Source organism: Carya illinoinensis, chromosome 3, assembly GCF_018687715.1.
Source record: "Carya illinoinensis cultivar Pawnee chromosome 3, C.illinoinensisPawnee_v1, whole genome shotgun sequence".
Taxonomy (NCBI): Eukaryota; Viridiplantae; Streptophyta; class Magnoliopsida; order Fagales; family Juglandaceae; genus Carya; species Carya illinoinensis.
In genome coordinates this window covers 39,416,796-39,444,700 of record NC_056754.1, presented here as the reverse complement: position 1 = coordinate 39,444,700, position 27,905 = coordinate 39,416,796, and the positions used below count along the sequence as shown (strand labels likewise).

General features: G+C 39.2%; 1 protein-coding gene across 1 annotated transcript; it reads left to right on the top strand.

Annotated features, from left to right (window-relative positions):
* Positions 1–62: 62 nt before the first annotated feature.
* LOC122304776 lies at positions 63–27,346 on the top strand. The gene is made up of 2 exons (XM_043117042.1): positions 63–359; positions 27,002–27,346. Exons 1-2 carry the CDS (start codon positions 63–65, stop codon positions 27,344–27,346), a joined length of 642 nt encoding a protein of 213 aa, XP_042972976.1.
* The last annotated feature ends 559 nt before the right edge of the window (positions 27,347–27,905 follow it).

Here is a 27,905-nt window from a genome sequence, read left to right as displayed (position 1 = left end):
GCTTAGTAAGTAGATTCCAATCTAATCCCGAACTGGCTCACTGGAAAGCAGTCAAGAGGATTATGCGATATCTAAAGGGAACTGCAGATTATGTGCTATGCTATCAAGGTTCAGATTTGCAGCTAAGAGGTTACAGCGATGCCGACTGGGGCAGTGACCTAGATGAGCGTAAATCAACAACTGGGTATGTATTTCTGCTCAACAATGGCGCCATTACATGGAGCAGCAAGAAACAACCTTGTATAGTTTTATCCACCATGGAGGCAGAATACATAGCTTGTTCTGCAGCAGTTCAAGAAGTTGTTTGGTTACAGAGGTTCCTCAAGCATTTAGACATTGGCACAGATACTTCAAATCCGGTGACAATATTCTGCGATAGCACAGCTGCTCTTGCATATGCTAAGGACTCTAAATACCATGGAAGAACCAAACACATAGATATCAGATATTACTACATCAGAGACATGGTAGCGCAAAAGGAAGTGGTTCTAAAACACCTCTCTACAAGTTGCATGGTTGCTGATCCCTTAACGAAGCCCATAGTAAGAGAAGTCTTTGAGGCTCATGTTAGGAATCTAGGACTACGAAGACTGTAAATGTAATTTCTGTTTCAAATGACATTGAGATCTAACCTTTCCTTTGGGATATTAATACAATATGATTCAGTTATTGTCTTTATCGTATTGTTTTTTCTAATACACACACAAGATATGTCAACAGGCTTAGATCGACTCACTCATAAGAGCGTTCGCCTCTAGCGTTTGAGAAGCGAGTAGAGATGAGAAATTTTGTTCTTAGATACCTATCCAAATTGATAAGTTAGTTGACACAAAGATATGTCGTTTTAGTGGGAGCTAAAATAAGGTCCAATAAAAGGACTATGCATGGGTTACCCCACAATCTATGTAGCATGTGGTTAGCCAGATGTGAGATCTTCTTTGACGCCTTGGAGGCGAGCAAATGGAGGAACTCGGGTTAGATGCTTAAGGAGCGACTAGACTAAGATCTATACGGTGTTGATATAGACATATGCTCTTTAAGAATGAGAAATCCACCTTAGCATGTATTTCATACTACATGTGCTTATTCGACCAAATGAGTAAGCGAGTAAAAGGTTTCCCTCTTTATCATTGTGTGAGTCTCATTTTTAAGTGTCCTTTACTTTTGACTCTGTCACGAGATGAAGGTTGTGATGTTTGCTACTTTGGCATGTTGTCTATGACCATGATTAATACGGTCTAAAGAGGCATTGCTGGGAAAGCGGTTCGACCAAAGTTGAATGATATGAGTGCAAAGGAAAGATTATTCGATATCGCATCTTCGATAGTGTTTGCTGATGTCAAACTATGACGCTACATACTGGTAGCGACTAAGGTTGTAAACATATTAAAATGATTTGGAGTTAGTCAAGTATTGTTCTGAGTTTTCTGAACTCAAGAGGGTTTCGAAAATGCTTGATCTGATGCGATTGAATAAGTCTAGGATATGACCAGACACTTTAGGGATGTTACTATGCTAGTCTTCTCTGGGAGAGATTTAGTGTATGTACTCCCACCTTTCTAAAGATATGCTTGGTGGTCGCACGGGCTATTTACTTGTGTGAACAAGATTGAGAACATTAGAGAGATGCAGACCTAGGGTCATGCCCACTGTGTGCGAGTGGGAGATGTTAAATGGAGGGGGCCCACACAGGCAGACCCCCCCTTTGGATGCATACGTTATAACGCATGGCTTAAAGCCATGCGTTACACAGCCGTTTCCAGCGTATTGAAGGCTGGCCTTTAAGGCCAGCCGTGTAGGAAGGGCTATATATAGCCCCCCTCCTTTTGATTCTAGTGCATCAATCACAATAGTAAAAAATCTCTCTCACTTGTTCTCTCTTGAAATAGTCTATAGGCTGTGGATTTGTTAAGTGTTACTTTAGTTTTATAACTACGTAGTATACTTTACTACTAAGAGAAAACGCTTGTTTTTTGTCGCCCTGGAGAAACTTGTGGAGCATTTCTTTAAACTGAACTTGAGGTACTTTCTGTTGTGTTTTTCTTACACTATATAAATTCTAAACTTTTTATATAAATATATATTATCAAATGTGTAAAAATATATTTACAAAAAGAATATATATTATAATTTATTATGCCAAAAGTGTATTTATCCTTGATATATATATATATATATATATATCAAAAGGAAGTTTATATTAATAACTTAATATTAATGTTTATGTTTAAAATTAACATGTTATGTTATGTTTGTAACGCCCTAGTCCCAGAGGTCCAGGGAGTTAGGTTTTATTACTTAATATCAATTAAAATATCACAATTATAAAATCCAAAAAACTCCATAAAATATTAATTCATTTACTCAACCCAAATGTCCATATTTCTTCATAGTGACAACAAAGAAATTCTCAAAAATAAAAAAAAAATTAAAACTCTTCAACAACTCAAAAATATCATTAACTCAACATATCAAAATAACAAAACATAATTAATTTACTAACCATGACTCTCAAATAAGCACTTGTACCCTCAGACATTTATTCCTCTACGATTATCAAACCTCTCTAATGCTGCCTACTTTTGCTAATCTCCAGCTGAACCATCAAGATTATCTGAAAAATATTATGGAGATTAAAGGTGAGTTATCAACAGCTAGCTCAATATGCAGAAATAAATAATTTCATTTTCATAATACATACCCCATAACAAACTAGCTATCAAAACATCAGAGCAATATTTTATAAACTGTTCATGTACAAGAAAACTGTTCATATTCAAAGATCGATTACAGAGGGTACCTATCAGAGCACTATAGACGGAAATTACAGGTAGAACTCTACCACCATCCTTGCTTACCACCATTCTTTCAGCTCCTGGGTACTAGGAATTGTTAGGCGAGATTCTACCACCATCCCTGACTTTGCTCTAATACTAACTATTCATATCACTTCAAAGATTTTTTATTCATATTCAAAACTGCACATGTATCTTATCATATCATATCAAATCACGTGTTGAATATCTTTATATCATTTCCATATGATTAAAACAAATCCAAAACATTTTCATATAACATGTATAAAATTCTTAAATATAATATTCACTCTTTTGTACATTTCATAAATATATCACATATTATTTATGTCTACACTAGTTATATCAGAAAACACTTTCCTCTTTCATATAGATTTCATAAGTAATGCAGAAATACATAACTAAAGTTGTTTTTAACATTTTCTTTTCAAAACACATCATGCACATTTTCAAAACCAACCTCAATTCATTTTTCTTTTTATTTTTTTATGCCAAACCTAGCATAGGAACCCCACTTACTGGCTCTCTTAGCCGTTCAGAAAAATTTCCTCAACAAAGCTGAACAATTATTAATCGTTTTTTTTTTAAATAGACTAAGGTCTCCTGTCCATAAGAGACCCCGTCCCAGAATTTATTAAAAGACCCTCACGTATGGCGGAGAAATACCATAAAACAATCACAAAAGAAAGAACAAAACATCCCACCCTTTCAAACCAAAAAACAAAAAAACCCATTACATATCACCTTCTCAAATAAGGCATCCCTATTTTATCTAGCCGTACAAGACCCCGAATCTGCCCATGAATGGCAGATGCATCATTAAAATCTAACGTCAAACTCTTGCTCCTTGCTTTGCCAAAAAATCCGCCATCATATTAGCTTCTCTATAGATATGCCGACAATGTACATTAAGCTCCCTAACCATGAGTTGCACTTCTTCCCAAAAGTTCAAAAGAAACCAATATTTACATATCCCGAAAGCTAGCCAACCAACAATAACTGCAGAATCCGATTCTACCAACACATCCTATATATTTAACCGTTGACATAACCGAAGACCATCATATAAGGCCCTGCATTCAGCAATAGTATTAGTGGCATGTCCATATTTATGTGCAAACCCCCAATAACATCTCCTCTATAATCCCGAAGAATACCCCCTCCCCCTACCTGTCCTGGGTTTCCACAAGAGCCACCATCTATATTTAACTTTATTCTACCTCTGTTTGGGGGACTCCATGCAATTAATTTAATAGGCTTTGGTGAAATAGGGATCATCGGACATGCAAGCCTCTCCATTATCTCTCTATCCTCTCCACCAATGTGCTGGAAATTTCTTATTTTGTATGCCATATCTCTAATCCATAATTTAACTGAACGAATTGTGACGCCCCCAAATCCCCACGCCTGGACACGGGGAAATCGAAACATCCGGATGATGACAACCCGGGTCACCACCCTAACGACGAGTGCCAAGTGTGTATAAAAGCAACAAATGTGCAAAGGAAACGCAGCGGATAACGAAAGTCATATAACTAAGTACCAGAATTTTTCTTAATATAATACAAGCTGTTCAAAACATACATAAATAAAATATTACATAACACAAATATAATTTTAAAAACAGCTACAAAACATTACTTCAACTCAAAACTCCGGCGGAGCCGCATCCTCAGGCTCAGCTTCCTCCTCCTCCTCGAATCCTGCACCAAAATCTACGGAACCAAAAATGGTGCCGCAGGTAAGTAAAATCCAAACACCACCAGATAAAATATATAGAACTCAAACAATATGCATGAAGTGATGCCAATGCACAAAATCCATAAAATCATATTTTTCCAGACGCGCCAAAAATTCCATTTGGCTCAAAAACATATCCTTTCCAAATATCACGCCAAAAGTCACATTTGGCCCATATCCATCTCAAACCATTATCCATTTTATCCGTATGCATCATGACCTCCCCTAGGGGTCATCCGCACACCCTGGCTCCAGTGCCACACCGCAGAGTACCACCACGCATATGACACCTAACGAGCGATGCCCAGTTCCACGCCCCACGTGTTCGTAGCCAAGCATCCTTTAGCCCTCGCTAGAGAAGGGTCACGGAGTCGGTGCGTAGAGCGATGCCCGGTTCCGCGCCCGGCGCGTTCGTAGCCAAGCATCCCCTAGCCCCCGCTCTCGTCATCGCCCAACGACAACTCAGGGGACATCACTCAGTTTATTCCGCTCCTGAGTGACCAGAGGAGCTCCACCGAGATAATACCCCATCCCGGCTTGGGGTCGTGATACACACGCACCCGTAAGTCCACTTACGCCAACAAACAGGCTTTTCACAATTAAACAAAAACACACGTGCATGCACCATGTAAATGCTATATCAATGCACAAAAATAATCAACCAACATAAATCAACAAAACCAAGCACTCCATCCACAACCCATCCGACCCCCGAACTCCTCGGACTCAGTCCAGAATCAGCCAACCAACAGATAAATATTTATTGAATGAGCAAAATATATTTAAATCTAAAAGTAGAGTTTGGAAAATATTTACAGCGCTATATGGTATTTTTAGAAAGCTCGCGGCATTGCAAACGGTAGAGGAAGAGCAACGTAACAGTGTAATTTACACTGTTGCCGTGGGTAATAAATTACCTATTTTCGAACGGGGACAAACCAAGGCATGAAATTGATAGGGAATGGTCTTGAGATATTTATGAAGCTAAAGGAAACGAGTTTTGGTCGTGGGTGGTGGTGGAAATGGCGGTCGAAGGCCAAAAAGGGGCTGAACGGAGTTGAGCTCGTGGGAGCTGCTCCGGCAACGGATCTAGGTTGGAAATGGGTGGTTTAGGTCGGCAAGAGGTAGGGGAAGAAGCTATGAAAAGATGGTGGCCGGAGGTGGTGCGACGGTGCCAGAAACGGTGAAAAACCGTATGGCTTGGAGGAGCTTGTGGTGGCTAACGGTGGCTCGGATGGAGGTGAAACTTGGTGGGGATGTTCACCGGTGAGAGGGGAAGAAAACTGGGTGGGTGGTGTAGGCCACGCCGCCGGCGAGCAGCGGTTCTGGGCTGCGAAAGCAACCGGCGACAGGGGCAAAAACAGAGCAGGTGCAGCGACTTCCGGTGGCTCTCGAAGGCTAACGGCTGGTCCGATGACTCTGAAAATTGGTGGGGATAATCTCTGGTGGAAGGGGAAGAGAATGGTGGTGGCAGTGCACTAAACGGTGGCTGGACGGCGGAGAAATGGGCGGTCAAACGGGCGGCGATGGGAAGGGGTAGGAGAAGGGGGCTGCACGAGGAGAGAGAAAACGGGAAGAAAAAGAAGAAGAAAAAGAAAGAAAAGAAAGAAAAGAAGAAAAAGAAAAGGAAAAAGAGAAAAAGAAAAAGAGGAAAGAAAAGAAATGAGGTCCAATCCTCACTCCGGAGACCAAAAATCGATCCGCCGAAAACGATATTAAAAACCGTAAAATGACTAAAATAAATTAAACACAACATCAAATAAATTAAAACCAATTTAAAATGCATTAATTTAAAATAAATAAACCAATATATTAATTAAAATAAAAACAACAATTCAGTGAAAATACACATAAAAGCGGGTCATCACATCCTCCCCCCTTAAAAACAAATTTCGTCCTCGAAATTTGCAAGATCAACCATCAGCGCCAAACAGATACAAGGTACAACTACAAACATATTTGAGAGATACATAACGTCGACAACTCCCAACAAAACCAATGGTTATTAACTTTACACCACAAATTGCTAATGTCAAAGACGCATTTGCTTTACCTTCCGAATTTTCATCCTATTCCAACCTTGGTAACCTAATAGCCACTTCTCGAAATTAACCATCAATAAATAAAATTTGCACGACCAAAAGATTAATCTCCCATTAAAACTCTGAATTACTACTAATTCCTCAAAATCGATACAAAATTTGAACTTCTAAAAATCTCCAAAAATCATGCTTTCGCGCGCACTCTTATAACTCACCAACATACATAAAGGCTATATCCTTAAAATTAATATCATGAAGTACAAGCTCAATCCACACCTAACCACAAGAAAACGTTTACCACAATCATATACTTCCAAAAACCACAAATCTTCACTCATTCCTCAGTTGGCCATCGCTGCCCTAAACGAAAATCGACATTCCGCAAAAATACATCCATTGATTGATGACAGAAACCAGTACTAATCAACCTCCAGGCCCCAATTTGAAAACACATAACACCATCCCAAAATACACCTGTCTCTTCTAAATATAAGGAACATCTCCAAAAGCCAAGTCCTTCCTGGCCAACCAACGAGAGCGCTTATAACTTCTATCCGATATCCCATACTTCAAACTCATTATAAACTACCATTGACATCACCTAGACATAATCAAAACGCTCTTGGTAACTCACCCACCTACTTGTACTCTCAAAAACTATAGTTTTAGCACAACTAATTCCTTCATAGCACTTCACAAATAAATCTCAAGACAGGCCATACTGTTTAAATCTTCAATCCATCAAAAACTATTAAACAACATTCAAGGATCCTACTGCTTTATTACTTCATACATATGATCATGCTACCCACCTTTGATGCATAAGTTTCAACTTCCAAGATTTATTACTTGATACACCCCACATGGTGACCTAACGATCTCCTTTCAAGTTAAATAACCATATCCCCAATTCTCCCAACTGGATACTTGATCTCCAAAGAAAAGTATAGCCTCACCAATTTAAATTCCTATGACTTCAAGTCGCAATTAATTCTCAAGATGAATACAACAGTCGTTTCAAACCATCATCCCAATGGGTAACCCGATTTGACTGTACATTCCGTTCAACTTACCAAATGACTCAGAGCCAAAATATCTTGAATTTAGTATTATCACACAGATTCCTCTTCAACTCCTACCAAGCCAAAAATAGATTAGAGTAGAACCAGCACTCCCCGAAATCCATACGCACTTACCATTACTACTCATCGATCTCATGTACTCTTAGCCAACACCACAAATCATTCAAACGTACAAGTGATCCATTATTACATTTCCATCACCTGGACTTATATCCTCAACTCAACAAGAATCATTCCTGAATCTACTCAACTTATATCCTTAAATCAGCAACTAGCTATTGCTTAAAGTTTGGTACCGAGAATGACCTTAGACCTGCTAATAATCCATTCCCAAAAGTCTGCAGATCATATAACCTCAAATTCAATCGTATTTAATACCAACACAAAATCTACTATTTCCAACATCCTGATAGACCTATATCTTTCGAATCGATAGAATCATTTCTTAAAATCTGGCACTACAACCTCGGGTTAACAGTAAATATTTTTCTAAACTAGCTCGATATATTCAATCCTCAAAGAAAAACACGAACTAGAAGATCATTACCTCCAATTCTCAAAGGAATCTACTCTAGAAAAATTTTCATATCAATAACTCAAGTCTAATCAACCCCATTTTAATGGTTACAAACTAATCACTCACTAGAGTAGATCAAGCTACAGCACTAAGTCTGTAAAACTAAGAACTCAATTCCAATTATAAATCAGTCCTTCAATTCTGCAATTCTAAAACCTTAAATCAAACAAGAATCATCTTCCGGAATCTCTAAGATCAAAGAACTTACATCCTATAAAAGAAAATCGACTCTCAAATCCTTCAAATTCTAAAACATTACTAGATAATAAATCATTTTCTGAAATTCTCAAGATTGGTGGCTTTAATCCGAAATATTCACCTTAAAAGTTTGTAAAATCTAAAGCCCTATTTGCCACCAAATTACTCATCCGAATCACGAAATCTAAAACTCGAAACTTAATTATTTCCCCCCCAAAGCTTGTCGAACCTAACACCTTAATTACCATAAACTTATTTTCCTAAAATCTATAAGGCCCCAAACTTTAAAACTTTAATGAAATTTCATAAAATCTAAATCTATTGAACTTACAAACTACTACGCTATAGACCATTTCATAAACTCCACGGAACTAAAGAACTCAATTATTCTACTTCCCTAAAAGATCACCCAGCTCATGCCACTCTCTCTAAGCCTCTATAATATAAGAAAAACAAACCACACAAGGTGTTCATCACTAAAGATTAGATTAGACCCCTACCTGTCATGACTCTAACATTTTGAGTCTCCGTAACCTCGCCTCCAACGGTACCAAGAGTCACTACGCACATGAGCCCGAGCTAAATGCCTCTGGTTAGTTTTACCACTGCGACGAGCTCCACGGCTTTCTTGAACTCGACTAGGGCAATCACGAGCAAGATGTCCCGTCTGGCCGCATTCAAAACATTGGTTACTACCCAGACGACACTCGCTTCCATGAGCTCTATTACATCTTCCACAAACTGGCACTCGTCCTCCCATACGCACTCCCGAGGCTGCTAATGGTCGAATCCCAGTCTACTGAACAAACTTCTGAGGCAAACCCGAACTACTTCCTTCACCAGTAAAACTCCGCCTCTTTTGTCTTGAAGGGGAGCCCATATTCAGATTATTCTCTCGCTCTACAAGAGTGACCACATCCACTAAATCCTGAAAAGTGAATATCCGGTAGCTGACCACCATTCGGCATATATCAGAACGTAGACCCTCTTGGAAACGCTCTGCCTGCATCTCCTCCGAGGCGATGAGGTGAGGAGCAAATCACCCAAGTTCTATAAATTTTCAGGCGTACTGCTCCACGGTCATGCTCCTTTGGACTAAGCTTGAGAACTCTCATACTTTTTACCACCTCACTGAAGCAGGAAAGAAGCGATCATTAAATTCTTTCTTAAAGCGCTGCCAGGTCACAGCGGCAATAGACCCCAATCCTTAAACAAAATTCCCTTAAACACATCCTTAAAGTTCGCTGAACCTACACTCTCCTATCCTATAGCCTCGTTACATAAATTCTACAAAACCTTGACCTCAATCATCTTAAGCGACTTAAAGCTAATCCCTCTCCTCATTGCTACGTGAGTTCCCGCTTTACAAAGATTGCCTAAACCATGACATTCCCTTCAGACCTCAACATCATACAAGCAAACCACATCACTAAAAATTCAAACCTACTACACTAAATGTTCTTGCCTAATAATAGTATCCTCGATTATACTGCCTTCCTGCCACAACACAACATTTGACCCCCTTTAAGAAAAACAAATAAAACCAACAACATAAAACCAAAAACTCAAACCAAACCACATAACAAGAAAACAAAAAAAAGAAACCAGCATGCAATAACACAACTAAATAAATACATACAAGCAAATAAGCTCAAACAAATAAAACAATTAGAACATATTCAAAAGCAACTTTACTTAAAATAAATTTTAAAACACAACTTTAAAAACATTCTGGTACTACCTACGGGACATGCTCTGATACCACCTGTGACGCCCCCAAATCCCCACGCCTGGATACGGGAAAATCAAGACGTCCGGATGATGACAACCCGTGTCACCACCCTAATGACGAGTGCCAAGTGTGTGTAAAAGCAACAAATGTGCAAAGGAAACGCAGCGGATAACGAAAGTCATATAACTAAGTACCAGAATTTTTCTTAGTATAATACAAGCTGTTCAAAACATACATAAATAAAATATTACATAACACAAATATAGTTTTAAAAACAGCTACAAAACATTACTTCAACTCAAAACTCCGGCGGAGCCGCATCCTCGGGCTCAGCCTCCTCCTCCTCCTCGAATCCTGCACCAAAATCTACGGAACCAAAAATGGTGCCGCAGGTAAGAAAAATCCAAACACCACCAGATAAAACATATAGAACTCAAACAATATGCATGAAGTGATGCCAATGCGCAAAACCCATAAAATCATATTTTTCCACACGCGCCAAAAATCTCATTTGGCCCAAAAACATATCCTTTCCAAATATCATGCCAAAAGTCACATTTGGCCCATATCCATCTCAAACCATTATCCATTTTATCCGTATGCATCATGACCTCCCCTAGGGGCCATCCGCACACCCTGGCTCCAGTGCCACACCGCAGAGTACCACCATGCATGTGACACCTAACGAGCGATGCCCAGTTCCACGCCCCACGTGTTCGTAGCCAAGCATCCTCTAACCCTCACCAGCGAAGGGCCACGGAGTCGGTGCTTAGAGCGATGCCCGGTTCCGCGCCCGGCGCGTTCGTAGCCAAGCATCCCCTAGCCCCGCTCCCGTCATCGCCCAGCGACAACCCAGGGGACATCACTCAGTTTATTCCGCTCCCGAGTGACCAGAGGAGCTCCACCGAGATAATACCCCATCCCAACTTGGGGTCGTGATACACACGCACCCGTAAGTCCACTTACGCCAACAAACAGGCTTTTCACAATTAAACAAAAACACACGTGCATGCACCATGTAAATGCTATATCAATGCACAACACTAATCAACCAACATAAATCAACAAAACCAAGCACTCCGTCCACAACTCATCCGACCCCCGAACTCCTCGGACTCAGTCCGGAATCAGCCAACCAATAGATAAATATTTATTGAATGAGCAAAATATATTTAAATCTAAAAGTAGAGTTTGAAAAATACTTACAGTGCTATATGATATTTTTAGAAAGCTCGCGGCGTTGCAAACGGCAGAGGAAGAGCAACGTAACAGTGTAATTTACACTGTTGCCGTGGGTAATAAATTATCCATTTTCGAACGAGGACAAACCAAGGCACGAAATTGATAGGGAATGGTCTTGATATATTTATGAAGCTAAAGGAAACGAGTTTTGGCCGTGGGTGGTGGTGGAAATGGCGGTCGAAGGCCAAAAAGGGGCTGAACGGAGTTGAGCTCGTGGGAGCTGCTCCGGCAACGGATCGAGGCCGGAAATGGGTGGTTTAGGTCGGCAAGAAGTAGGGGAAGAAGCTGTGAAAAGATGGTGGCCGGAGGTGGTGCGACGACGCCAGAAACGGTGAAAAACCGTATGGCTTGGAGGAGCTCGTGGTGGCTAACGGTGGCTCGGATGGAGGTGAAACTTGGTGGGGATGTTCACCGGTGAGAGGGGAAGAAAACTGGGTGGGTGGTGTAGGCCACGCCGCCAGCGAGCAGCGGTTCTGGGCTGCGAAAGCAACCGGCGACAGGGGCAAAAACAGAGCAGGTGCAGCGACTTCTGGCGGCTCTTGAAGGCTAATGGCTGGTCCGATGGCTCTGAAAATTGGTGGGGATAATCTCTGGTGGAAGGGGAAGAGAATGGTGGTGGAGGTACACTAAACGGTGGCCGAACGGTGGAGAAATGCGGTCAAACGGGCGGCGACGGGAAGGGGTAGGAGAAGGGGGCTGCATGGGGAGAGAGAAAACGGGAAGAAAAAGAAGAAAAAGAAAGAAAAGAAAGAAAAGAAGAAAAAGAAAAGGAAAAAGAGAAAAAGAAAAAGAGGAAAGAAAAGAAATGAGGTCCAATCCTCACTCCGGAGACCAAAAATCGATCCGCCGAAAACGATATTAAAAACCGTAAAACGACTAAAATAAATTAAACACAACATCAAAGAAATTAAAACCAATTTAAAATACATTAATTTAAAATAAATAAACCAATATATTAATTAAAATAAAAACAACAATTCAGTGAAAATACACGTAAAAGCGGGTCATCACACGAATGATCTTATCAGTCATAAATTTTTCACCTTCCATCCTTGCCTCACATCTTGCCCTCCATATTGACCAAGAAATGACAATAGGAAGAGAACTTCTAATCCAACCCACCTGAGAGTTCATAGAAGCTTTATTCCACCAGCAGTACATCATTCCTTCGCAGAATCTAATGTGCGCAATCTTTATACGGCATGCATCAGCAAAAAACTGCCATACCACTTTAGGTCCTTCCCCCTCACAAAATAAATGATTAAACGATTCTACCTTGGCCTGAAAGCAGCACTCACACTTTGAAACTATAGGAATTCCGAGTCGCCGAATAACATCATCAATCCGAATAGCTCTCCTTCTAGCTCTCCAAACAAAAAAGGACATCTTTTTTGGAATCCATTCTTTCCATAGCCATTTTTTCCAAGTACACACTGCCCCCCTGTTTCTGATTAACTACTATGCTGATTTTGTAGAGAATTCCCCATTTATTGTATGCTTCCATACGCATATATCAGTTCCTGATTTAAGCCGCACACCTGAAGCAACAATTTTGGCCAAAGTAGCATCATTTACCAACGGCTGTATCCGATTCAGTATAGGCCCCGAATCATCAAACATGTCTTTAACCTGCAACTTTTCATTTTCAATAATAGTCATGTAACTCTATAAATATTTGAAATTAACATCTTTTTCAATACTAAACACGAAACGCTAAGTAACCTATTTTTCTAACAATCTAAATTCCTCATGACCTTAAAATATAAAAAATTCTCTAAACATCAATTTTCACTTAATATCTCGTACTATTTAAACTCTAAATTATCTTGATAACTTAGAAAGCATGGCTGGCATTTATACCCAATTTAGACAAAGCCATGAAACAAGAACATCCTCACTTTACTATGGACTTATAATAACCCTAATTCAAAAATAAAAATTAATAAAAAAAATAACCAAGGTCTAATATAAATTCATAAGCATTTTTATTTAAAAGAAAACATATACTTCTTCAAAAATAAAAGCCCACTTTTAAAAACAAATTAATCATGGACAACATGTTTTCACTAGGATACCCAAGTGCAGCAAAGACTCACAGAGAGGAGTTACAACGGAGCTAGGCAAATGCGATGGTTATGCAGGCAAGATGAGTGGTTGAGCATTGATGAGAGAGAGAGAGAGAGAGAGAGAGAGAGAGAGAGAGAGAGAGAGAGAGAGAGAGAGAGATGTGAGAGAGAGAGAGTAGGCCAAGAGAGTGTAACGGAGATGTTACCGGTGGCCTACTGAGAGGGACATGGTGGACCTGGAGCAGCATGTAGTGCCTGTCGAAGTTTTCTGTGCTGGTGGAAATGACGTGGAGGTGGCTGGTGCTGTGTGGTGGCTCCGCACGAAATGAGCACTAGGCTGGTTGATGCTCTTTTTTTTGGGGGCTAAAACAGGGGACAAATGGTTGGGTATTCCATGAGAAGGGGGGGTCGTGGCATACTTAGGGGTGTAAAAAAAATTCTGTAAACTAGACCGGACCAGACCAAACCGGTGGGATCGGTCCAATCCCAAGTTTAGTTCAGTCTGGTACCGATTTTATTTTTCTTTAAAGGGATCAAAATTGGTCTAGTTTTAATTTTTCTTTTTCTAAAACCGGACTGGACCAGTTTACATATATATATTTTAATTTTTTCTATCGTATATAATATTTATATATAATATATAACTATATATAAAATAGTTTTGTATTATATGATAAATTATTAATTAATATATTATTAAATTTTAAAATCTTATATCATTTTGTTTATTGGATTAATAGTTATACTAATATTATATAGTGCATATTAATAGTTATATTAATACTATATTACTATATATATTATAACATACTATAATATATCATTATATTATATATTATATTATATCATTATAGTCTATAATACAATTATAATATATATTATAATATACTACAATATATTATCACTATAGTATTAAATACTATATTATATATTAAAACTGAAAAACTGGATCGAAAAGTGGTAAAACTGGAGTACCGGTTTAGGAGGGTAACCGGTACGCAATCGATTTTGAAAATGCAAAAATGGTGTATACCAATTCGGTCCTAAATTTTGTCCAAAACAGGACCGAATCGAACTCGTTACACCACTAAGCGTACTAGTTAGGCTGACAGAGTCTTCGCAGAGGAGGCCTGGTCTTGGGCATGTGCTGGTTCGAGCAGCTGGGTAGTGGCATTGGCTCTATGCATGGGAGACTTGGGACGTTGGTTCTTCCCGAGTTGATGTGGGTCCACATTGCTAGATGTCTTACTGCATGGAGCTTGACAGAGGCTACCCTAAGGTGGTGGTGGGGTAGAGGTCTCGGTTTGGCATTCTGTGAAGAGGAGAACGAGCGGCAACTCAAACTAGGGTTGAGGATGTTTAAAACATGCATCCATGAGTTTGAGTAACATGCATATATATATATAGTGACACCGAGAACCCTAATTGAAGACGTGCATGCGGAGGAAAAGGTGTGACACCCCCAAATCCCCACGCCCGAACACGGAGAAATCGAGACGTCCGGATGGTGACAACCCGGGTCACCATCCCATGGACGGGTGCCAAGTGTGTGCAAAGGCAACAAATGTGCAAAAGGAAACGCAGCGGATAACGAAAGTCATATAACTAAGTACCAGAATTTTTTTCTTAATGTAATACAAGCTGTTTAAAACATACGTAAATAAAATATTACAAAAAACCCAAATACATTTTTAAACAAATATAAAACATATCATCAGCAACCCGGCGGAGCCGCATCCTTGGGCTCAGCCTCCTCCTCCTCATCCTCATCACCTGCACCAAAAGCTACGGAACCACAAATAGTTCCGCAGGTAAGTAAACCCAAACGCTACCAGATAAAAACACATAGGACTCAAACAATATGCATGAAACATGCCCAATGCACAAAGCCCATAAAACATAATTTTTTTCCACACACGCCAAAAATCCCATTTGGCCCAAAAACATATCCTTTCCAAAAAAACACGCCAAAAGTCACATTTGGCCGCCAAAAGTCCATTTGGCCCAATATCTCGCCAGAAGTCCATCCGGCCCAATATCTCGCCAGAATTCCATCTGGCCCACGCCAAAAGTCCCATTTGGCCTCACAAACCATTATCCAATTTTAACCGCGTGCACCATGACCTCCCTTAGGGGTCATCCGCACACCCTGGCTCCAGTGTCACACCGTAGAGTACCACCACGCATGTGACACCTAACGAGCGATGCCCAGTTCCGCGCCCCGCGCGTTCGTAGCCAAGCATCCTCTAGCCCTCGCCAGTGAAGGGCTACGGAGTCTGTGAGTAGGGCGATGCCCGGTTCCGCGCCCGGCGCGTTCGTAGCCAAGCATCCCCTAGCCCCGCTCCCGTCATCGCTCTCGACAACTCAGGGGACATCACTCAGTTTATTCCGCTCCCGAGTGACTAGAGGAGCTCCACCGAGATAATAACCAATCCCGGCTTGGGCTCGTGATACACACGCACCCGCAATACACTTACGCCAATACACAGGCTTTTCACATAAATCCACAAACACACGTGCATGCACCATGTAATGCCATAACAATGCATAATAAAATAATCCAACAATCATAAATCAAATAAACAGGCAACTCCGTCCTCCATCCATCCAACCCCCGAAACTCCTCGGACTCAGTCCGGAATCAACAACCAACAACAGTAAATAAATAGAATGAGCGATATATATTTAAATCTGAAAATAGGGTTTGGAAAATACTTACAGCGCTATACGGTAATTTTAGAAAACACCCGGCGTTGCAAACGGCGGAAAAACAGCAACGTCACAGTGAAAATTCACTGTGGCCGTGGGTTGTGAAAAACCCACTTTTGAACGGGGACAAACTAGGACACGAAATTGATAGGGAATGGTCTAGGGATGATTGTGAAGCTATTGGAAGTGGTGGTTGGCCGTGGGTGGCGGCGAAATCGCCGGAAATGACCGGAAAACGCAAATCGGAAACTAAGCTCGTAGGAGCTGTTCCGGTGGTCGTTGGAGGCTGGAAATGGGTGGGCTAGGACGGCAAGGAGTCGGTGATGAAGTGGTAAAGAGGTGGTGGCCGGAGGTGAAGCGACGGCGGCGGATCGAGCCAAAAACCGTGTGGAAAGAAATGGCTCTAGGTGGCTAACGACTGGCCGAATGGGGGAGATATTTGGTGGGGTGGTGCGCCGGAGGGAGGGGGTTCGAACGAGACCGGCGGCGAGCCAAACGGTGGCCGGACGGCAGCGGTCTGGGCTGAAGAAGATTCCGGTGACAGGGGCAAAAACAGAGCAGGTGCAGCGACTTCCGGCGGCTCTCGAAAGCTAACGGCTGGTCCGATGGCTCTGAAAATTGGTGGGGATGATCTATGGTGGAAGGGGAAGAGAATGGTGGTGACGGTGCATCAAACGGTGGCCGGACGGCGGAGAACCGGCCGGTCAAAGGGGCAGCGACGGGATGGATAAATGAGAGAAAACGCACGGGACGGAAGGAAAGGAAGAAGAAAGAGAAAAGAAAGAAAAAGAAAAGGAAAAAAGAAAGAAGAAGAAAAAAAGAAAAGAGAAAAAAGGAAAAGGAAATAGAGAAAAAGGAAAAAGATGTGAAAAGAAATGAGGTCCAATCCTCACTCCGAAAAACACGCCGAAAAGAGATTAAAAACCATAAAACAACTAAAAGAAATAAAACACAACATCAAATAAATTAAAAACCAATTTAAAACACAATAATTTAAAATAAATAAACCAATATATTAATTAAATTAAAAACAACCCTTCAGTGAAAATACACGTAAAAGCGGGTCATCGCATCCTTCCCCCCTTAAAAGAAATTTCGTCCTCGAAATTTGCAAGATCAACCATCAGCGCCAAACAGATACAACATACAACTCCGAACATATTTGAGAGATACATATCATCGACAACTCCCAACAAATCCAATGGTTATTAACTTCACACCATAAATTGCTAATATCGACGACGCCTCTACTTTACCTTCCGAATTTTCATCCTATTCCAACCTTGGTAACCTAATAGCCACTTCCAAAATTAACCATCAATAAATCAAATTGCACGACCAAAAGATTAATGTCCCATTAAAACTTCGAATCACTACTAAATCCTCAAAATCAACACAAAATTTGAACTCCTAAGAATCTCCAAAAATCATGCTTTCGCGCACACTCTGATAATTCACCAAACTACATAAAGGCTATATCCTCAAAATTAATATCATGAAGTATAAGCTCAAGCCACACCTAATCATAATAAAACCTTTATCACTTTTCCATAGAAAATCATATACCTCCAAAAACCTCAAATCTCCACTCATTCCTCAGTTGGCCATTGCTGCCCCAATCGAAAACCAACATTCCGCAAAATACATCCATTGATTGATGACAGAACCAGTACTAATCAACCTCCAGGCCCCAATTTGAAAACATATAACATCATCCCCAAAATACACCTGTCTCTTCTAAAGATAAGGAACATCTCTAAAAGGCCCAAGTCCTTCCCCGCCAACCAACAAGAGCGCCTATAACCTCTATCCGATATCCCACACTTCAAGCTCATAATCTATATTTTGAATAACATCTAATCTTGCAATAACTAACTCACTATAAACTCCCATTGACTTCACCTAGACATAATCAAAACGCTCTTGGTAACTCACCCACCTACTTATACCCTCAAAAACTTTAGTTTTAGCACAACTAATTCCTTCAATAGCACTTCACAAATAAATCTCAAGACAGGCCATACTGTTTAAATCTTCAATCCATCAAAACTATTAAACAACACTCATGAATCCTAATGTTTTATTACTTCATACATATGATCATGCTACCCACCTTTGATGCATAGGTTTCATCTTCTAAGATTCATTACTTCATACTCCACACATGGTGACCTAATGATCTCCTTTCAAGCTATATAACCATATCCCCAATTCTCCCAACTAGATACTTGATCTCCAAAGAAAAGTATAACCTCACCAATTTAAATTCCTGTGTGACCTCAAGTCACAATTAATTCTTGAAGATAGACTCAACCATTAATGCCAACCATCACTCCAATTGGTAACCCACTTCAATTGTACATTCCATTCAACTTACCAAACAACTCAAAGCCAAAAAGAGACTAGGATTTGTACTCTCCGAAATCCATACACCCTCACCACCACTATAAATGGATCTCATGTACCCTTAGCTAAGATCAATAATCATTCTAACGTATAAGTGATCCATCACTTCCATTTCCAACATCCGTACCTTATCCTCAAAATAAACAAAAATTCATTTTCTAAAACCTGCATCATCTATTATCCTCACTCGGTATGAGTCAATCCTAAAACCTATCACTATAACCTCGAGCTATAACAATTATTGCCAACCAACATACCATTCAGTAACACGTTTCGACTGAACACTCCAATCTATTCACCACTATCACGTGTCGATCTCATACGTTCTTAGCCGAAACTAATAGTCATTCCAACACACAAATAGGCTATTACCACTATTTCCATCATCTCGACTTATATCCGCAAATCAACATGAATCATTCCTATATTTGCTTAACTTATACCCTTAACATTAGCAAATAGCTACCGCTTAAAACTTTATACTGAAAATGACCTTAAACCTGCTAATAATCCGTTCCCAAAAGTCTCAAGAACATAAGGTCTCAACTTCAATCGAATTCAATGCCAACAATTAAACTATTGCTTCCAAAACCTCAATGGATCTATATCTTCCGAACCGACAAAAATCATTTCCTAAAATCGATTATTACAACCTCGAGTTAACAATAGTCATTTTCTGAACTAAGTCAATATCTACAATCCTCAAAGAAGTATATGAGCTAAATCATTACCTTCCATTCTCAAAGAAATGTACTCCAGAAAAAAAAATTTCATATTATTAACTAAACTCTGATCAACCCCATTTTAATGGTTGCAAACTAATCACTCTCCAGAGTGGATCAAGCTAGCACCCCAAGTCTGTAAAATTAAGAACTCAACTCCTATTATAAATTGGTCCTTCAACTCTGCAATTCTAAAACCTTTAATCAAATAAGAATCATCTTCCGGAACTTCTAAGATCAAAGAACTTACATCCCATAATAGAACAATCGACTCCCAAATCTTTCAAATTCTAAAACATTAATAGATAATAAATCATTTTCCGAAATTCTCAAGATTGGTGGTTTTAATCCAAATCATTCACCTTAAAAGCTTGTAAAATCTAAAGCCCCAATTGCCACCAAATTGCTCATCCGAATCAGCGAAATTCAAAACTTGAAATTTAATTATTCCCCCCCAAAGCTTGTCGAACTTAACACCTTAATTACCATAAACTTATATTCCTAAAATCTATAAGGCCTCAAACCTTAGATAAAATTATCTTAAACCAATCCTTAAAGTTCGTTGAACCTACACTCTCCTATTCTATAGCTTCATTACATAAATTCTACAAAACCTAAGACCTCAACCATCTTAAGCGACTTAAAGCTAACTCCCCTCCTTAGTTGCAACTTACATTCCTACTCCCAAGAAATTGCCTGATCCATGTCGTTCCCTTCTAGCCACAATATTATGAAAGTAACCCACCTTTATAAAATTCAACCCTACTTCACTAATTTTCTTTTTTTTTTTTTTTTTTTTTTTTTTTTTTTTTTTTTTTTATCAACGACATTCTCAATAGTACCGTCCTCCTGCCATAGCACAATCCTCAATCCCACTTTAACTCCGGATAAAACAAAACAAAACAACTTAAAACAAAATAAATAAAATAAATAAACAACATCCTTGCAATTCAAATAAAATCAAATCAAACCAAACCAAATCAAATGGAATTAAATAAAATAAATTCAAATCAGATAAAATCGAATCAAATAAAGAAAAACAATTCAACTTAAATAAATTAAAATAATTTTAACACCAGCTTTTAAAACTTTCTGGTACTCCACCTATGGGACGCATGGTTTTACCCAGAGCCGAACCGCTCTGATACCACCTGTGACTCCCCCAAATCCCCACGCCCGAACACGGGGAAATCGAGATGTCCGGATGGTGACAACCCGGGTCACCATCCCATCGACGGGTGCCAAGTGTGTGCAAAGGCAACAAATGTGCAAAAGGAAACGCAGCGGATAACGAAAGTCATATAACTAAGTACCAGAATTTTTTTCTTAATGTAATACAAGCTGTTTAAAACATACGTAAATAAAATATTACAAAAAACCCAAATACAGTTTTAAACAAATATAAAACATATCATCAGCAACCTGGCGGAGCCGCATCCTCGGGCTCAGCCTCCTCCTCCTCATCCTCATCACCTGCACCAAAAGCTACGGAACCACAAATGGTTCCGCAGGTAAGTAAACCCAAACGCTACCAGATAAAAACACATAGGACTCAAACAATATGCATGAAACATGCCCAATGCACAAAGCCCATAAAACATAATTTTTTTCCACACACGTCAAAAATCCCATTTGGCCCAAAAACATATCCTTTCCAAAAAAACACGCCAAAAGTCACATTTGGCCGCCAAAAGTCCATTTGGCCCAATATCTCGCCAGAAGTCCATTCGGCCCAATATCTCGCCAGAATTCCATCTGGCCCACGCCAAAAGTCCCATTTGGCCTCACAAACCATTATCCAATTTTAACCGCGTGCACCATGACCTCCCTTAGGGGTCATCCGCACACCCTGGCTCCAGTGTCACACCGTAGAGTACCACCACGCATGTGACACCTAACGAACGATGCCCAGTTCCGCGCCCCGCGCGTTCGTAGCCAAGCATCCTCTAGCCCTCACCAGTGAAGGGCCACGGAGTCGGTGAGTAGGGCGATGCCCGGTTCCGCGCCCGGCGCGTTCGTAGCCAAGCATCCCCTAGCCCCGCTCCCGTCATTGCTCTCGAAAACTCAGGGGACATCACTCAGTTTATTCCGCTCCCGAGTGACCAGAGGAGCTCCACCGAGATAATAACCCATCCCGGCTTGGGCTCGTGATACACACGCACCCGCAATACACTTACGCCAATACACAGGCTTTCCACATAAATCCACAAACACACGTGCATGCACCATGTAATGCCATAACAATGCATAATAAAATAATCCAACAATCATAAATCAAATAAACAGGCAACTCCGTCCTCCATCCATCCAACCCCCGAAACTCCTCGGACTCAGTCCGGAATCAACAACCAACAACAGTAAATAAATAGAATGAGCTATATATATTTAAATCTGAAAATAGGATTTGGAAAATACTTACAGCGCTATACGGTAATTTTAGAAAACACCCGGCGTTGCAAACGGCGGAAAAACAGCAACGTCACAGTGAAAATTCACTGTGGCCGTGGGTTGTGAAAAACCCACTTTTGAACGGGGACAAAATAGGACACAAAATTGATAGGGAATGGTCTAGGGATGATTGTGAAGCTATTGGAAGTGGTGGTTGGCCGTGGGTGGCGGCGAAATCGCCGGAAATGACCGGAAAATGCAAATCGGAAACTAAGCTCGTAGGAGCTGTTCCGGTGGTCGTTGGAGGCTGGAAATGGGTGGGCTAGGACGGCAAGGAGTCGGTGATGAAGTGGTAAAGAGGTGGTGGCCGGAGGTGGAGCGACGGCGGCGGATCGAGCCAAAAACCGTGTGGAAAGAAATGGCTCTAGGTGGCTAACGGCTGGCCGAATGGGGGAGATATTTGGTGAGGTGGTGCGTCGGAGGGAGGGGGTTCGAACGAGACCGGTGGCGAGCCAAACGGTGGTCGGACGGCGGCGGTCTGGGCTGAAGAAGATTCCGGTGACAGGGGCAAAAACAGAGCAGGTGCAGCGACTTCCGGCGGCTCTCGAAAGCTAACGGCTGGTCCGATGGCTCTGAAAATTGGTGGGGATGATCTATGGTGGAAGGGGAAGAGAATGGTGGTGACGGTGCATCAAACGGTGGCCGGACGGCGGAGAACCGGCCGGTCAAAGGGGCAGCGACGGGATGGATAAATGAGAGAAAACGCACGGGACGGAAGGAAAGGAAGAAGAAAGAGAAAAGAAAGAAAAAGAAAAGGAAAAAAGAAAGAAGAAGAAAAAAAGAAAAGAGAAAAAAGGAAAAGGAAATAGAGAAAAAGGAAAAAGATGTGAAAAGAAATGAGGTCCAATCCTCACTCCGAAAAACACGCCGAAAAGAGATTAAAAACCACAAAACAACTAAAAGAAATAAAACACAACATCAAATAAATTAAAAACCAATTTAAAACACAATAATTTAAAATAAATAAACCAATATATTAATTAAATTAAAAACAACCCTTCAGTGAAAATACACGTAAAAACGGGTCATCACAAAAGGGCGCGATATAGGCAACCTTAGTTTGAGAAGAAAATTGATGCCCAACTGCTTATCGAGTATCAATCCTTTAAATGAGTGGTTGCCAAGAATTAGTAAAAAAGAAAAAAAAAACATGCATGGAGCCGGCGAGAAGAGGGGTCTGGCACGAGATCTTATGGGCTTGGGCTTTTCCTTAAAAACAAACCCAAGAAAAAATTTTGAATGCAGGCTTGGCCTGGGTGTTACGATATTAATTTTATATTATAAGATTAAAATTTATATATTATTGAAATGTTATATTAAAATTTATATGATTAATTTTATATTATATCACATGTTATATTAATTTTATATTATAAGATTAATAGACTTGAATAGTAAGATTATAATTTCATGTTATATTAATTAGCAACTTAGCATATAATATATATGATATAATTAAAAAAATTAAAAATATATATACCAATCTAGTCCGGTTCAGTTTAAATTGGTTTTAAAAATATGAAAATCGAAAACAAGGTAGACCAATAAATACACATGTATCCAAATACTTAGTTCATACACCCAAAACGAGGTAGCCTAAACACATATGGTCGCCTGGCTAGTAAATATGTACAACTCTCCAACAAGGTAAATAGATTCTACAACAGAAGCAAGCTTCCATGCCTATTCCTTGGGCAAGGCCAGCTCTACATCCTCGAGTATCATTCATGGATCTATCTTTGCATCAAAGCCTACAGTTTCGTTATTGAAACCATAAGTATGTTAGATAGCTATGATAAAATTACTAATAAGAGAGAATACGTGTGCAATGTACAGTTTCATGTAATAGAATTGGTGAACACATATATTAGTGTATAACCAGGAATCACCCCATTAGGCAAAAACACATGTGTTCTTAAATATAGCAAGGAATTACCCTCTTAGTAAAACATGACTATATAAGCATGGCAAGAAATCACCCAATGAGGAATTACCCATTATTTAAAACTCAATATATTGTATGTATAGGTTGCCGAGGCAAGGAATCACCATCTTCTCAAACATGTAAAACTTATCGCATTCATCACATAGAAGTTCACATTTATCACACAGACATTTGTCACCTGAAATGGCGACAAGGGAAGCCACTCCATTGTTTAAAATCTGGGAATCATTCCCACCCAACGAACGTGCAAGCTGACTTGCCTGTCACACACAGGTCGACACTCACACAGAGTTTTCTCACACACAGATATACATGTTGCACCCAAGAATGTCTACTCGGCCAACCAACTCGAAGACACCACACATGATATGCTTGGAGCATTCTCCTTCTCGTCTATCAGGAGAAGCCAACATGATTCTGTTCCACCCTAATCATCACAAAGACTATCTCTACTTGTATGAAGCTTGTGGCAAAGTACCACATGAATGGTTTAGGGACTCTCTCTACCTATCCATGATGATTGACACACGATATGGTTACACACACCCGGATATTATACAAAATTAATCCAAAAATAATCATATTCAAGATCTCATAAAATGCGAAGTAAACATATTTATAAACATAATGGTGAAAACATTTATTTATTCATTATTAGAAAGGGAGAGATTACAGAGTAGAGTATGCATATGCCATGTTTTATACATTCTCACAACATGCACCCCACATTCCCCAACATTGTCTTAGAAACTATCTCACTACTCAAAATTACTATGGTGGCATTGCGCTGCTCCTCTCTTTGTCTCATTTAAAATCTCTTGCTTTCTCTTAAGAATCTGACTCCAAGGACACTCAGGTGTTTGCAATCTCAAAAGTGGGATTTTGTCCTGTGTCCAATCCCTTTTATAGGGTGGGATCGTCATATGTCTTTCTTACGTACTTATAACTCTAAGTATGAAAATGAGTCCTTTAGTCTCTGTCGTCCCTACGGGTATAATCGGTCCAGTTTGGTCCGATGTTGTACAATTTTTAGAACTGAACTGGTTACAACGGTTTTGTATTTTCAAGAACTGATTTTGTATCAGTTACCCTCCTAAACTGTTACTTCCGATTTTATTGGTTCCAGTTTAGTTCGGTCCAGTTTTTTGATTTTAATCAAGTGTTAATTTATATTATATATTAATATATCATAGTCTTATAGTGTTACTACTATAAATTATAATATTATGCTAATATCATAGTATCATATTATACTAATATCATAGTATTAATACTAACATATTAAGTTAACTATATTATGCTATAACTCTTATAACATATGATCAAACAAATTACAAATGTTCATATTTAAGATTAAATTTTTATGTTATAAATTATAATATAAAATTATTTTATATATGATATATAATTATATATAAAAATTTCATATTTAATTATATATATTATATATAAAAATTATGTATAAAAATATTTTTATAATATTAAAATTTTAACTTATATATATCTTTTTAAACCGGTTTGGTCCCGAAAAGCACATAACTAAAACAGACCTAATCCAACTGGTTTTTACAATAAATGATTCCGAACCGGTCCAAAACTAGACCAACCAGTCTAGTTCGATCCAATCTGGGCTAGTTTTCCGGTTTAAACTTTCACCCATAGTCGTCTCACTATAGAATGATAGAGACAGACTAGCAGGACATGGTTTGCACATGCTTTTAGCCTGCCTTACCTCCAGTCCTCAATCTTTCTCCGAGCAAGGATCTCCCAAGTGGCATTTGACCATATCTCTAGGTCTAGACAGTATGGTTTGAAATATCAGCCTAAACCCACTGCAGATTTGACCTTTTAGGTGGAGTGTGGGCTCCTACAACCCTTCCACCTTATGAGCATTTCCATGTTGTTTCGGAAAGCTCATTTAATTGAACCAGTCCTTCCTGGACTGTTGCACACCTTGGGTTGGTAACTCTCCTTCTTGCCCAAGTTACCAACCTCTTTAGCTTCTCATTCCTGCATTCGGTCAGCTTTTCTAACTTGCCTATCATAAGGTAAAAAGCCCATTTTCACCTTGCTCGGTGATGCATTTGTCAAATTTTCTACAAACTATTTGCTTGCCCATTTTCTGGACAAGCTACACTTTGCTGAACCCGCATATATTTTTCACCAAGTCAATGGAGTATCCCTCATCTTTACCTTGCATTCACACTCGATTGGCAGTTTGTCACCTTGCGTTGGCATGGTCCTCACACTTGGCATTACAAAATCACAAATATTTTTATTGCACCATAAATTTCTAAATATTCAAACTAGTACAATGATGCAAAGCTTTTTGTCTATTTATGATCATAAGTATTTCAATTAAATCCAAAAAGTTTCATGTTCTCTTAAAGATCATAAATTGACTTTTGTCTTGAAATAAAATTCTAACTAGTTTAATCCATCAAATTTTCTATATTTTCATATTTGATCAATATGTCTACGATTAAAGAAATTCATTTGATCTTAGTTTCTTTTGGAATATCATAGTTCTAGAGTCCCAACTAAATTTAAATCATCTACATATACCGCAATAATAACAAATCCAAAATTTGACCTTTTAATGAAAACACAAGCAAATTGGATCATTCTCAAATCCTCATTTTCTATAGATATTCATTGAGACAATTGTAAACTAGGCATCAGAATGCTTTCTCCCATATAAATATATTTTTAGTTTAACAAAATAAATACTTCGAGATGTTGTATTATATGCTTCATTTATTTTATTTTCTTCATGGATTTTAATATATATCATTATCTGGGTATAAATATGTTGTAACCCAATCTCTTAAACACATATCCATATTTTCTATGACTATCAAACTAATAAAATATTTAAATATAATCTCACATGCACTAGAGGAAAATATGTTTCCTCATTATCATTATCAAGTTTCTACGAGAAACCTTATGCAATAGTTCATGTTTTGTATATCTCACAATTTATTTATTTTTCATTATGTTTACGTACAATGATTCATTATATTCAATAGGTGTTTGGACTATAGGTATTAATACGTTACGTTTTGCTTGTGATATCCTTTTCTTTTTTTTTTATAAATTGTTTCTTTTCATTTTGGGTAATCATATCTACGTCAATATTTTTGGCCATTTTTAATCAATTTCATCATCATTTTTGGTGATGTTAAGGGCAACTTTGAATAAGAATATGTTATCAAAATATATTGAGATCTCGTTATCTCTAGGTACCTATTGCTCTTTAGAGATTTTGTGTAGGGAGACAGGGGTGGATTTACATTTAACAGACGGGATGATATGGGCGATGAGCCTAGTCCTATTTTCTCATTGCTCCCGACTCACCATTGGGTTGGATTTCATTCAAACTGGGTTCTACATAATGTGGATGAAATTCGTGACTACATAGGGATCTCTTGCAAGGGTTTTGAAGAACAATTTAAAGCTCTACTTACAACTATAGAGGAGGGACAACCTTTTCTGGCTAGATCCTTCTTGGAAAAAGTAAGGGATCTAAAGAGTTTGTCTTGTTTAATCAATTATGATGCAAGGGAAGGTAGTGCAAGTAAAGGAAGGCACAAGGACAGGGCCAACAGTGATACATGAAGCCAAAGATTCTCTTTTTGGAATGTTTGGGGTTTGAACGACCCATCCAAGCATCTTCGCATTAGAAATCTGATTCAGAAATGGAAATTTGATGTATTTTGTATACAGGAAACCAAATTGAAACTCATTAATAGAAATATTATAAGTGTTTGTGGGGTTGTTTGTGATGACCCGCTTTCGCTTGTATTTTCGCTGAAACGGTTGTTTTTATTTTAATTAATATATTAGTTTATTTATTTTAATTTATTGCGCTTTAAAATTGGTTTTTTATTTAATTGATGTTGTGTTTTATTTCTTTTAGTTTGTTTCCTTTTTACGGTTTTTAAATCTCGTTACGGCGGTCTAGTTTTGTTTTCCCGGACTGAGGATTAGACCTCATCTTCCTTCCCTACACCTCTTTTCTTTTTTTCCTTTTTCTTTTTCCTTTTTCCCTTTTTTCTTCTTTCTTTTCCTTTATTTTTCTCTTTTTTCTTTCTTTTCTTTTCTTTTTTTTCTTTTCCCTTCCCGCGTTGACCCCCCCATCTCTCTCTCTCTTCTCTCTCTCTCTCTCTCTCTCTCT